The sequence below is a fragment of the Monopterus albus genome, unplaced genomic scaffold, assembly GCF_001952655.1.
Source record: "Monopterus albus unplaced genomic scaffold, M_albus_1.0 scaffold2.1, whole genome shotgun sequence".
Taxonomy (NCBI): domain Eukaryota; kingdom Metazoa; phylum Chordata; class Actinopteri; order Synbranchiformes; family Synbranchidae; genus Monopterus; species Monopterus albus.
Genome location: NW_018127882.1, coordinates 7,424,409 through 7,438,877, shown reverse-complemented (window position 1 = coordinate 7,438,877; position 14,469 = coordinate 7,424,409). Strand labels below are relative to the sequence as shown.

Genomic DNA, 14,469 nt, shown 5'->3' with positions numbered 1-14,469 from the left:
ACTTTGCAACACAGAGGAGAAGGGACGTGCTTCTGTCTGTAGTCAGAGGAGGTCGGCACACTCGCTCCTCAGGCCTCAAGTGTCACAATTACCCTGAAGTAGATTTCTGGGTTCATAGTGTGTATGTCATCACACTGACCAACAGGCCGTTTCAAACACAAGCACTTACAGAGATATCACTCACTGGTCTTTTCTCGACTGGATGTCCGCTGCACCAGAACAGGGGGTGTCTGAAATGCGGTGATTAGCGCAGTGACCAGTTAATTTTAACAGCATTTGCAATGGGACTAATCAAGAATTAAGAATCAGCTTCTACTTTAAATTGTTGTCTTTGGGGGCGGGGGGGGGTACCGTCAGCATGGGAAAAGGCAATTGTCTGCGGCCTCCCGATTATCCCCTGCAAAAGCCTATAATCTGTCTGAAAGTACTTAAAGAGTCAAGCAGCAAAATAAACAACATTGATTATCATCCCACTGTTCTTTTTTTTTTTCCATTTTTCCAAAGTGGACCATGCCGGCAGGGAGGGGTTTGGAGGCTAAGGTCGCGCCTTTCCACATCAGCGCCATCTGCTTGGGCAAATGTTAAGGCAGGCTAAATACTCTTTGAGTCCTCTGTTCAAACCAGATTATCAGCTATTCTAAGGAGCAGATGAGCATCTTATCATCTCCCAATCTCTTTTACAAAAGTAAATCAAGAATTCTGTATGAGGATTACCAGGATTAAGGAGGACACAGACATGGTCTTCCTTGGACAATGTCTTAAGTTGCTGCTTTCCGTCTGGCCGCTACAGCTTGCAAACATGCAACAACTGAATCCATGGTATTGTCGTTAACACTGGTTAATTCTCTTGAGCTCAAACATTCCTGCCAGGAATGGTTGCGCTTCTAATATATGGTATATTGTTAACATGTTGGCACACAATTCATCTAGTAAAGCACCACAGTTTTCAAATATTTTTTTGACTGTTGGAAACGGAACTCATTTAGTCATACAGCTCAGCTGCACTTCAGAAAGAGGCTTTACACAACGTTGACAGCATCACATAGCGTTGAACAATGACCCACAGTGGGATGTGTCTAGGTTTGAAAACTGCATTTATTAGCCCCAGCAACATGATAGATTGCTGGACAGATTTTCCACTGTATGCTTAAAGAAGGTAAAATGAGGGATGAATTTCAAAGTGAATAGCCTGTGTGGCTGTTGCAAATAGCCATAGAAAGCATCACCACTGACCTGGTAGCTCAAATAATAAATAAAAACATTCCCACAGAACAAAGCTAAAAAAAAAAAAACCTGTGTAAATTCAGTTTTGCCTTCTCTTTATGGTATTTGTCTTTGTGTTTGGGGTGGATTAGTGTTAAATCTACATGGGCAGAACTAATGCTGAAATCATTTGAGTACTTCAAACAGGGTGGGGTGAGGGCAAAGGGCATATGTCCATTTCCTACAGAATGCTCGTAAAGCTCCCTTGTCCCTGCTGTAACATTGTCCATCATTATTCAACCTAAACCTGAGACCATAGTGAACTTCTCTACCTGGGATATTTTGGAGAAGACACTGAAACACTAACTGTCTTGAAAGCACACCAGCAGCAACCCATATGCTCTTTGCACACTATCAGCAACTACTGCTTTAGATCACACTTTTAACAAGGAACAAACAATTGTACAAGCAATCGATGTTCCTCAGATCCCCGCTCCACAGTCACACCTCGTTTAATCAACAGAATTGTTTTCAATGAAAACAATCTCCAGGCTGTAGAGCTACTCAGTGTGTCAGAAAGAACCACTCAGCAGGCTTCCACACTGATTTGATTGTTGCACACACAAAGGTAGCTAGACCACCACAGCTATGGGGGATGATTGAATTATTCAGTTTGGCAGAGATTTGGCAGCAATTGTGTGGAGCGTTGCCTTGAGTGGAGTGCAACAGAAAGACAGCATCTTCTTGTTTCCTGCACCACTGCACAGTACATGCATAAATAGCCTTTGCTTAGACAGTCAGTTTTGCTACAGGACAAATTCACCTGACCACACTTGCTGCTTGGCTAGCAGACCCACAACTCCACATAGACACCCTTAAAATTAAAAGCCTTCAGTGTTAAGCATTTTTAACATTTACATTCAAGCATTTAAAAGAAGGTATGAGCAGCTTCAAAAATCATCACAGTTAAATTCCAACTTATAAAAAGAGGGAGACTTCCAATCACTGATATCATACAAGTTTAGGGAAATGTCGTAAAATATCCACGGCATGTTCACTTTACTCAAATGTTAGCTGAAGTTGTATCTGCAGCAATCCTTAGTTTCCACTGTCATTCTATATACTGTCTGCTGTGGATCTCAGTGGAAAAAGACAATGACTTGTAAAATCTATGTGTTGTTATTCACATGAATAACAAATATGTTCTAGTTTTATGTTACATTTATCAGGAACTGATAACAGGGCTGACTGCATTGTCAAGGTTCAGAAAAGTCACTGGGTCAGATGTATGCTTTTTATTTCAGAATGACCAACTCTATATGTGGTTTCTGTTTCATCTTAGATATTTATTTTTCATAACTATTAATAAATATTTATGCTTCCTAATTACAATGCATACAAAGGTTTTATATTACAGGAAATTGCTGCATGTAGCTTTACTGAGGAAGCCTACATTTATAGAAAAAAAAAACTCCATTTAATGAAGTCCATATGGAAAGCCTCACCCCCAGAGACACACATGAATTGCTGCACATGTGTCTCTGTATATGTTGCTCCATCTGCAGACATATCATTGCATTATATGTAATCAAACTGACTACACACAGTACAACTCGCTTTCTAGCCTGTTAGATGAAATTGAATACTGTCTTCTCATAAATCATGGATCAATATGTCAGCAAAGAAACTCTGGAAACATTTGCTTCAGTGGCATACTGTAATACAACCACAGAACAACCTTTATAGATGATAAAAAATCACTGGGAATGTACTTAATGTGAGCTAACCAAAAGTATAAGCACAAACCGAGACCCCTAACAACTGCACATTTCTGTGCGAGCAGCGATGAAACAGCTCAAAGACACAGCAAAGACATTTTCTCTTATAATCCAGACCAGCAACTCTTTGTCTGTTCCTCCAGCCCCTTTCTCATCTTTGACTTTGCACTCTGAAGCAGAGGATGATCTGTTTATCGCCTACTCTATCTTAATGCACAAATGTTAAGACTCATTAATGCTGTGGCTTGGCTGAAGTTTTTTTTATGGCTCATTTGAAAACATTTCATTTTCTAATTATGCATAACACAAAAAAGTCAAACCATAATTTATCTAACTCAAAGAGATACAACTACCTTATGAGCTACTCACACTCTCTTTTTTAAGTAAGAATGAGACATTAGCAGGTTTACATTTATCTATTAATAGAAAGCTGACATTTATCCGCTCTCTATAAAAAATACTCTACTTGAGTACGCATCACTTTCTCAAATCGCCAAGGACACGTTCCCCGGGGGAACTGATTAGCTCTCTCTACGAAGAAACTTTGATAAGCAGTTAAACATTTTCTCTTGTCTCTACTCTGGCTCTGTTTTATGCCTTTCAGGTCTGTATTTTTGGATCAAATTCGCATAAACACTGCATAACACAATGTTAGTGCAGTGGTTATTGTTCCTTCTAGCATCAGTCTTCCTCTCAGATGTGTAAGATCCTGTGTTTGTGCACTAATGCACATCATAATAGCAGGGTTATCATTATCGAATGATCATTATCAGCTCTCATAGAGAAGAAACAACAACAAAAAAATGTTGTATGGTTCCAAAAAAAGCTTCTGTTCTTCTGTGTTCTGTCTGTGCACTTCAAAGGATGTTCTTCCACCAAATTTCCATAACTTTTTATCTGTAATCTATTCCTAATGAGCGGCGTATATCTGACTCATGTCTGGGTTTCTTTCTCCTAGTTAAGTGCTATATTTTCACTAAATGTATGGCTGAAATGAGTCAATAAACGTCCAAACCGACATAGCCACATGTACTTCTACAGGTCACAGCCTGTTGACCTACGCTGCAGGAATATTCTACTGGCAGTCGATATATATTTTTAGAAAAACAACTGATTATTCTACAACACGTTTGCATCATTTTGGTTCTACCATTTTCACAAGTAGTTAGAGTTTACTGTATTGTAAAAAACTGAACTGATTGAGTGATGTAGACTATTCAAACCAATGAATAAGAAGAGTCATCAAAATATGCAATACAATGCAAAAGACTTTAATAAATTTCAGAAGCGCACACATACATAAACAAAACATTTACAGTTTTCTCCACACTGCAAATCAAAGTCAGTTACAAAGATCATGTAAGGTGCATATTGTACTTTACATTGAATAAAAGTGAGGTTGTCTGTCTCTCTTAGAAGGACAAAAGCTCTCTCCATGTATGAGTATTTTTTTTCCCCAAAGATCAGGCAAATCTAATCATTACACAATGCTAGGATGCTATGTATATTTCATACTGTGGCTCCTACGCAGTAGTGAATACATTTGATACCATAATTACACAAATATACCTCCTTCAATAATAACAACCTGCCTCACAGAGAGGTGACACACATAAAATTAAAAGCTTAAAATAGTCTGTAGAACCATGACATATTAAGACAGGAACAAAAAAAAAAACAAAAACTTTAATCTCTCACAAAAGGGGGAACGGTCTCTGGTCCAGTCCATCAGTACATTTCTAATTGAATACAAAGGCTATGTCCATTTTAATGACTAATTCTATGATTATATGTATGTTCTGTAGGCGTGTTTTAGGTATTACCTATCAAAGGATTATTTAGCTTACCAATTAACAGGACTATTGAATAACAATGCTGCTAATCCATCAAGCTACGTACTGGTGTATACTGTAGAAATGATTCTAGTCAGGACATACGGTACCATGTTGATTCTATAACTGTAGACACAGTAGAGGCAAAACGATGCTCTGAACAAAAGGCCTAAGAAGTAATAAGTGCACCATACTGGATTTTCTGTGAAATTTTGGCAAACTTATTGCTGTTTTTAAACTGAAGCCTGGATTACCTTTTCATTTTGGTGTTCAGTGCTCTTCTGATCAGAAAACTTCCTTTGTCAGTGTAGATAAGTGCATAAAGTCGAGTCATTTTTGCTTAAACCCACCAACTCATATTAAAGGCTGCCTGAGGATTACTATTATTCTTCTTTTTTTTTACCATCTGGAGTCATTTTAATATGGATCTCACAGGTTAAATCACTTCCGACTTAGGAATTGAAAGCGACACACAAAAGGTTAGGCTTAGTGCTCTTCAAATCTGCCCTACATAAACAGCTTTTGATTATAACCCCCAGCAGTTAGTCTCTTGTGATTGTGGCTTAGCTCAAAGTATTAAACTTGTCCTGCCATTCCTCCCAGTGTAATAACAGCATGGCGATCAGTAGCGCTGTTGTAAAGCACTACAAATGTGGTTGTAGTGTGTGTGTGTGTGTGTGTGTGTGTGTGGGTGGGTGGGGGGCATGCATTTTTCTCTAACATTAGCCACAATCTTCACTAAAAACACTATCAGTAGTATCAAAAATGGGACAGAAAGAGGCGAAAGCTGACATAAAGTGTACACTCTGATGTGGGCTCTGTACTAATGTAAGCCTACATGTTGTAGACTTTGCAGCATAAACACATTAGAAGTCATTAGTTCCATGAGCAAGCCCATATAGAGCAAAGTCAAATGATACAAAAATCTGAAAGTAAGAAAATAAAACGGCCATCAGGCAGTTTTAAAAACAAGGCAAAGAAATGGAATCAATAAATATAAACACCATCAACTCTGTGATAGATATACATACATACATATAAACATACTTTACAGATCTACTGACTGTATTTGACACCTATTTTACAGAGTGGTGCTGGAGTGGGATGTTTTCGAGGAGGGTTCAGGTCATACCGAGCAGTAACATCTGCACCGACACAGGTAAGTAATAGCATAAGACTCAATAAAGCATCAAACTTCCAACAGATTCACAGGAGGAGCTTTGTCAAGTTTCAGGCAGGCAACACAAAGTGTCTCTCTTTTCTCCCTCCCTCCCCAAGTTCATCTTTTCTCTCCATTATATGAAGAGGTGGGGTTTGAGGCTGTAGTGATGGTAAAGTACTTGTTTCCCCACTTGAGTTCTCGCTTTCCTTCTTTCCTCTCTCTGCCCTCTCTCTGACTCTCTCCCTTTTCTCTCCTAAGGTAGTGGGAGCTAGAGATTGATTTTAATCCTGTGGGAGCGAGCTGTACCTGTGCCACAGAGTGTGCCATAGTGTGGTGGTTTCAGTGCCGTCTCCTGAAATATAGAGAGACAGACAGATATAGGGAGATTGTAGTTACAATATCATCGAGCTCTGAGCAGCCTAAGCTGTAGCCTTATCAGTGTGAGGCCACGCTGAACACTGAATAGAAAATCTCTGAAGAGAGCGTAGAAGATAAAAATAAATAAATAAATAAATGAAGAAGCATTCTTCAAGGCCCGGCTGGCAATCATGTCATCTTGTCAGATTTCCTTGAAGAATGCTACAGGTGTCACAAGTTTGTACATTTTTCCTGTACTTATCAGAGCATGCAATCTTATCCAATTATCACTCCCAATTTGTCGTTTTGTCTCCCACCACACTAGAGCAGCACTCTTCATTTTCCCTCAAAAAGCCATTTGGATCAATTTAGGCCCACTCTTTCTTTCGGACCCTTGCCAGTGAGTCCTCTGATATGTACAGAATATAACATTTCGCTGTTCCCCAGAAATTTAGCAACACATCTGCCAACATCTGAATCAGGATGAGTCGGACCTGATAATGCTTACTGTACATTAGCACGGCACAGTGATTACAGATGCAGTGACTCATATGAAATGAAACTGAAACAAACAAACAAACAAACAACACGAATAAAGCCGTAATCAATTACTAGGATTTAATAGGCTTAGTAAGCCTTTTAAAATCATGGCTTCCTTAAGAGTCAGCGCACACACCATCATCAGACCATGGGTGGCTGGTGTCAAAGGCCTGTATCTTCACCCACACAAACAAATGATGATATGCAAAATTTTTGCTCACTCCCACCTTGTTATCCAACACATTCATACTATCATCTTTTTTATAAAGTAAATTGCACCAATTTTATTACTGTACATATAAGGCCAAACAATATTTGGAAATATTTAATCACACTTTAATGAATGCATATGGGATATTACAAAAACACTAACAACTGTTTCTCCAATGTTGACTTAAGCAGTGACCCTCCGCACCCTGTGGCCCCAGAATTATGGGCCAAACTGTATTAGCCTTTTTATTCCCTGCATATTCATGGTGATGTCTGAGATCACTCCAGCAGGGTGGTACTCATTTGATCTGCCTCCACTAAAGCACATACTCTCACAAGAGCTCCTCAACACTGCAGGCAGGTTGACCTTTAATATCATGGGGTAGGGGTTAAAAGAAAATGATGAGATGTGTAAAAACCGAGAAGAGAATGGAGGAGAGGGAGGAGGCTTGCATTTTCAAATACAGCTCTCACTGTATAATGAAGCCATATGGTGGCACAAATCTGTAGTCTCTGAAGTATTTTTACAAGCTTTACTCTTTATCAGCTACATCTGTAAAGTCCCTGAAAACATTTTGGTGACCTTCAACCATAATCATCTCCTCCTGTGTGCCTTCCCCATTGTAATTCCATACTTTTGTCTTTAACCTTTTCAGGTGGTTTAGATGTGTGTGTGGGGGGGGTGAGAGATCACTGTAAGGGTGCTAAAGAACTGTCTGTCACTTTGATGAACAAAAAGAGAAATGCGACAGCCTGCCTATGATCTTTGCTTTAGGACTTCTGGTGTTAGGTTTTAGGCTCAGGAGAGACTGTATAGCAGGCATCAACAGACCGAATGCAGCTTTCGTTTTAACAGCCACACTTGAAACGATCTCTTAAAAATTCAAGAGGGTCAACTATTCTCTTTTTTACCTCTTTATATAAAAGTAATAACCATGCTCTTTGAAGAAGTGCTGTTTTTAAGTGTTCTTTAGACTTTGAAAACAGATTTCCTTTAAAGAAGCACAATGAAGAAATCAAGCAGAGATAAGATTATAACAGGGCCTCAACAAACAGAACCGCTGGTCAGCTGTGACATCATGTCGGATCCTGAGAGTGATGGTATTTGGCTTCACTGATAATCTTAAAGAACGGATGTCTTTTTTCTTCTTTTATTATCAACCTCATTCAAAACCTAATTGCAGTGATTTTAATCATACTGTATTACGAGTGATTAACCCTTTAGTGCATTTAATTAACCTTTGCAGCCATCAACTCTCATCAGGCAAAGCTTCATGCAATTTTTTTTTCATGACACAGGCTTTAAATAAGCACACTTAAAACTAGTGGGAAATCTAACGTCTAAAGTGGGAGGCATCACTTGTCAGTTGCTCAGGGGGACAGACACATTTTGATGTATTATCAGCTTATCATCACTGATGATATGGTTGCTGAGTAGATCCAATAAGGGCAGCTTTTTCTTGATAATATTCAAATGCTGGCAGACACAAAACTATGAGAATAATATGCACGTGAAAATCGACTTCTCTCAGAGGATTGACTAATAATCAGATATAAACATAGCCTGATAGAATGGAAAAATACGATTTGGGAGATGTGAACTAATCATATATTCATTGATTTTAAATTATTTGCACAAAAATACTCCACTCTGATCAGTAGCATAATTGAAAATCAATTAAAATTCTTGTTGTATGAAGTTCATAACAGATAATATTTCAGAATTAGCAGAACACAGATTGAATATTTTTGCATATTTTCAGGCAGTCACTACAAGTAAGAGGGGAAAATCTTTCCGGCAACTCATCACTGTGTCATATAAACACATTATAAAATAAATCTTTGATACCAAGGGCATGTAGTAGGCTTAGGTATAATGTGTCATGGCAGAGCATAGCTTTTAACCAGGGTTTCAAATAAAAGGTGGATGAAGGCAATGACTATCAACTCTGTGTGGGTGTCTTCATAAATTATCCTAAGCACAATACTGCAGGGGATCAACAGTCATTTACACAACTATGCCATGAGGAATTTTAAAGCTCGATAGATGTCACTGGGAGCGAAAAGGCAAAAAATGAACCAATGATCTGAAAAGTGTGTGCAATATGAGGCTAGACACAAACAAAAGCAAGCACCTCATCAAACAAAATCAATTATTGATGCAACATCATGAAATTGACCCAGATTTGGATGAATGGCAGTTGTGATAATTATGATCAAAACAGTAACAAAAATGAAAGCCAGTGTAACCAGGCAACAACCAAGCCCTCAAAAATCTTAAAAGAAACAAAATGAGAAAAGAAAAAGAAAGAAAAAGCCAGCAAAATCAACTGGATGTTTGACACTGAGTGAAAACTATGGCAACACACATAGTGGTATGAATAAATTGCTACCCCATGCACCAACTAGTCAGGCTTGATTAATTCCATGGAGCTGGTGATAGCAGGTCAAATATCAACATATACTCTGTCATGTACTGTACTAGAGGTACAATGTTCTCTCTAACAGAAATTACAACACATCACAGCGCCAAGCCTTTGTTGTAATGTCATCCTCTCTTTTGTGAGCTAATTTAAAGAACGTAAAGGCTGTGTATCTAGCTACATATGCCATTTCTAACAATAACTGGAGTCATTAGAGCATTTATAGGCTAAATGCAACATGGGGCTGGCAGCCTTTTTTATGGACTACCGCTACCCTTGGTGTTTAAGTATATTGGTCTCAAGGCTCTGCGTCACCTTGATCCCCGTGACCCCCTCTCCCGTCCAGAGAAGTACTCAGTCTTCCCCACAGTGCTTTGCTCTGGCTGTCAGCACCGAGCAAGGCCACCTCTCCTTACCTCTGATTTACATTTATTTCCCTTGCCAGCTTTTATTTATTGGGGCACTTTGCATTTGGCACATATCTCTTAGGGAATCATAAGCCCTTTGCTGTACCTTGGCATTCAAATGAGCTTCTCTCCCACAAAGCCTCACTGCCTCAGTTAAGACGGCACTTAATGTTTTAGGACAGGGGCCACAGAAAGTAGGATTAATTATCAAACTGTTTTAGCATGTCAAGAACACATTTTTTGTTTTGTTTTGTGCTATTACCTTCACACTTTGTGCATGAATAAATACCTGATGAAGTGAGTAGCCCTTGTTACACTAGCTGCTATATTTATTTATTTATTTTTTGCTTGGCTTGATTAAACTTGTCAGTTAAATATATTAGCACACAGCTTTGTTTGCCCTTGACCTCAAATACATCAGTCTAGAGTTCAATCACTGCTGCCTATCTCAGGCTCTTTTAAATCAGGCTACATTGCCACCAACCACTCACACTGAAATCTAAAAGAGCTAGCCATCATAATTGCACTGCTGCCAAATACTCAAGCTTTTACATATGAAATTAACCTGAAAGTGTATTTTTGTAAATGATTATGCAGTCACAGGTTGTTTATGATGGAGGGTGAATACATGAATTAATTATAATCAGTGCAATGAAAATTTGCTATGTTTAATTGTGACAAATGATGTTTTATTCTTTCATTTTGCTGCAAGTCTAGAGCACACTCATTTTTATGTGCAAATGACATTCTTGTGGACATGGTCATGGTCTGTGTGAGAAAATCCCCTGGCTCCATGCTGCCACCCTCCCCTTTTGTATCACCTACCATGGGACCGCAAGGGGAATGTGAGTAGGGACTTGTGTGGGTGGGTTGAAAAAGGAAGTCATGAATTACCTGTCGAGTGGTGATTTGCCCCGCAGTCTTGAATCCCCCCTGACAGCTGCACTCTGAGACGCTGTATGGGTCGGAGCTAGTCGATGAGCACTTGGAGAGTGAGTCGCAACCCACCACAAAAGTGTTGTCCAGTGGGAGCTCCTGGATCACATGGTGTTTCTTTGGGGCCACTGGGGTCTCCGGTTTTATTTGAAATGTGGGCTGAGGGGACGCGGACTTGTAATGCTTGGCTAAATCTGGGCTGTCGGGTTTGAAGGTGGTGGGCGTGGTGGCCCAGTTGTACTTCCCCATGGTTTGCTCCTCTAACTCCACAGGGAGGTCCAGTGTACCATTAACATGCTCGTGTGTGGGGTCGTCGGGCTTGGATTCATCTATGGTCACAAAGTTCAGGAGCAGGCTCTTGGGGGATCGCTTCTTTCTCTTCTTCTTCTTCTTGATCTGACGATTCTCTTGGTTGGGTGACACCCACTCACCACTCTGCTTGCCCTTTTGTACCACTTTGTGTCTGGGTGTCTGTCGGCAGCGCACCAAGGCAGTCACAAATATCACTAAGATGACAGTCATGGTGCCTGCTATGATAGCTATGACAACAATCACATATCCGTTGGCTTGAGGTGTTAACTCGCTGTCCCCTATGTTACGGTCCAAGGGCGTCTCCATACTTTTTCGCAGCTGCTCTTGGATAAAGGTAGCATTTGACATGGTGTCATTGACAAACAAGTGAATAAGTGCGATAGCATGTAACGACTCAGGCTGGCCTAGATCTTTGACCTTGACTACCAACCTGTGCAGCCCCTGATCAGCTGCCACTATTTTCTCCTGCAGTGTTATGTTACCCGTTGTTTTGTCGATGGCAAAAAGACCTCGAGGGGAGACCCTAGACGTGATGATGATGCTGCTGATAATACTGTACTGCAGCTCAGCGTTCATACCTGTGTCATTGTCAATGGCAAACACTCTGGTGACCACTGCGCCAGGGGTGGTGGTGGTTCGCACTAGGTCATATGAGTAATTGGAGGATGGGATGACGAACACAGGACGATTGTCATTTACATCAACTACATTGATAGTGACCTTGGCGTAGGATGAGCTTGGAGGTTGCCCTCCATCAACTGCCTTGACCATAAATGTGTAGGAGCTTTGCTGCTCTCTGTCAAAGGTTATATTGGGTTTAATCACACCCGTTTGCGAGTCGATGATGAAATTATCTTTCCCACTCAAAATGGACAGGGTTATAACAGCATTATCTCCAGCATCTGCGTCTGTCACTGTGATTAAGCCCACAGTTCCATAGAGAGGCAGGTTCTCAGGCACATAGAAGTTGTACTCAGGGTGTGTGAAAGCTGGGCTGTTGTCATTAAGGTCCTGGACAATTAGCCTGACAGTGACATTGCTCTGCAGGGATGTGGAGCCATTGTCCCTTGCTATGACAGTGAATGAGTACCTCTCCTGTTTCTCCCTGTCCAATCGTTTGCCCACAGACAGGATTCCTGACCGTCTGTCTATGTTAAACCCATCAGGCGCATCAGGGCCAAGAGTATAAATAATTTCAGCATTATGTCCGCTGTCTGCGTCAGTGGCACTGATTTTTATTAACTGTGTAGAGGGGTCATTGTTCTCTGGTATGGAAAGTTGGATTTCCGGCTGGGGGAAGATGGGCGCATTGTCATTCTCATCCTTGATTTTAATTAAAACCATAGCTGAAGTGTTCAAAGGAGGCATCCCCCTATCCGAGGCCACTATCTTAATTGCATATTCTCGAGTCGACTCATAATCTAAGGGGGCAGCTGTCTCTAGTAAGAATTGATCATTAAAGACAGGCTTCAACCGGAAAGGAACATCATGGTCGGTGTAGCAAGCTACTTTGCCATAAAGATCAGCATCCTTGTCGGTAACAGTAATTAATGCTATTTTGGTGTTGAGAGGTGCATTCTCAGACAGCAGAACAGTCCCATTTACTAGGTTGATAATGTAGCGAGTGTCTATGGAGGGAACATTGTCATTGACGTCTGTTACATTAACAATCACTGTGGCTCTGGATGGGGTGGAGCTGCCATCACTGGCCAGGACGATGAGTTTATGAACAGGAGTTACCTCCCTGTCCAGTGGCTGCTTCACAGTGACCAGTCCTGTAGAGCTGTCGATGGCAAAGTGACGTTTGGTTGAGGCAGAAATCTGGTTGCTGAAGGTGAAATGGATCTGTGCATTGGAACCCAGGTCTGCATCCATGGCATGAAGCTGAGCAACTGATGTCCCCATGGGGGCGTTTTCTGGTACTGAGACCTCCAGCTCACTGTCTTTGAAGATAGGACGATTGTCGTTGACATCAGAAATAGTGACCTGGAGAATGGCAGTGCTGGACTTGGCGGGGTTACCACCATCCTCCACCTTTATCTTCATGACAAAAGTGTCCTTCTGCTCACGATCCAGGTTCTGCTGAACAATAAGCTGTGGCCACTTGTCACCTTCAGGAGTCTCAATGATGTCTAAGCCAAACTCGCTGACACTCTGCAAAGACAACAGAATATTTTTGTTGTTTTGTTCTGTTTCATACTCACAACATTTAAATATGAATAGAACAAATGAATACCTCTTCTGCTTTCCCTTAGGTTTCTCACCATTGTTTTTTCCCCTTTTACACAGTTATTTTTGTCTTTGTGAGCTTTCTTTTTTGACTCAAGGGTGTTAGGATACTGGGTATCATAAACGTGTAAACTGTAAAGTTCTCTTTATAGAAACAGACATGAATGATGTTTTAATACCATAAGTAAGAATATCATATTTTACCTGGTAATAACAAAGAAAGGTATAAAAGCTATAACGATATGGTGCTAGATTCTGAAGGATTCTTTTCACCCAGCATTCATGTTTTTGTTCTTATAGCATCAATTTTTCAATTGTCTTAGAAAGCAAACAGCCTCGGGTTACTCGGGTTCATTTACGATCAGTCTTTCAAGCAGCGATGAATGTCAAGAGCAAACTAAACAGGCCAGGACATTTTAAAACCAAGGCAGGTGGTTCTTGGCTCTGCTCTGATCATCTCAGTAAGGTACCCCTAAATCAAAAGCATCTTTAGACATGCAGTATACTATACATGCCCCAGAAAATTGCCAAATGTCAATTACTCCTTTTTGAAATGTGACCAATAGTTAGTAAATCCACTCCTCCACCTTCCTTAGCACTAGAAATGCTTAGAGGGATTCATTTGCCTTTTTAGTCTACTCGTCGGATTTCTTCTGCCTTCTCTAAAATGCGATTTCACTCTACCTTCCTATCAGGTGCCAAGTTAGAATAGAGCAGGCAGTTTCACAACATTTCAACTACAATATGGAGCAGAAAGACTGCTGGAAATAGAGACACACCAATAGAGTCCCATTTAAATACACTGCAAGACCAGGTCACCACAGATTAAGAGAAAGGAAGTGAAAAATCCTGCATATTAGAAAGGATTTTTGCTCAAGGCCTAACTCTAGGTAGAAGCAAAGCCTGAGGAAAATGAAAACAAATGTATATGTAATTCCCACGAGAAAGCCAAGGAACTGGCACTAGCAGTTAAGAGTAATTGCTTACCACCTAACAAAAACTAGCACTAATATTACAATTTTCAGACTGGAGTACGGTATGGATCCATACACAAGTTCAAATTAGAATAGAGAGGAAATG

At 40.4% G+C, this 14,469-nt stretch overlaps 1 protein-coding gene across 1 annotated transcript in view; it reads right to left on the bottom strand.

The window, feature by feature from the left end:
• Positions 1 to 5,966: 5,966 nt before the first annotated feature.
• pcdh11 (protocadherin 11) overlaps positions 5,967 to 14,469 on the bottom strand; it is a 21,097-nt gene continuing 12,594 nt past the window's right edge. Inside the window, exons 3-4 of the mRNA XM_020590072.1 lie at positions 10,807 to 13,314; positions 5,967 to 6,327 (exon numbers count right to left, since the gene is read on the bottom strand). Coding sequence (XP_020445728.1) covers positions 6,244 to 6,327; positions 10,807 to 13,314 — 2,592 coding nt within the window. The 3' untranslated portion in view covers positions 5,967 to 6,243. The remainder of the gene's footprint in view (positions 6,328 to 10,806; positions 13,315 to 14,469) is intronic.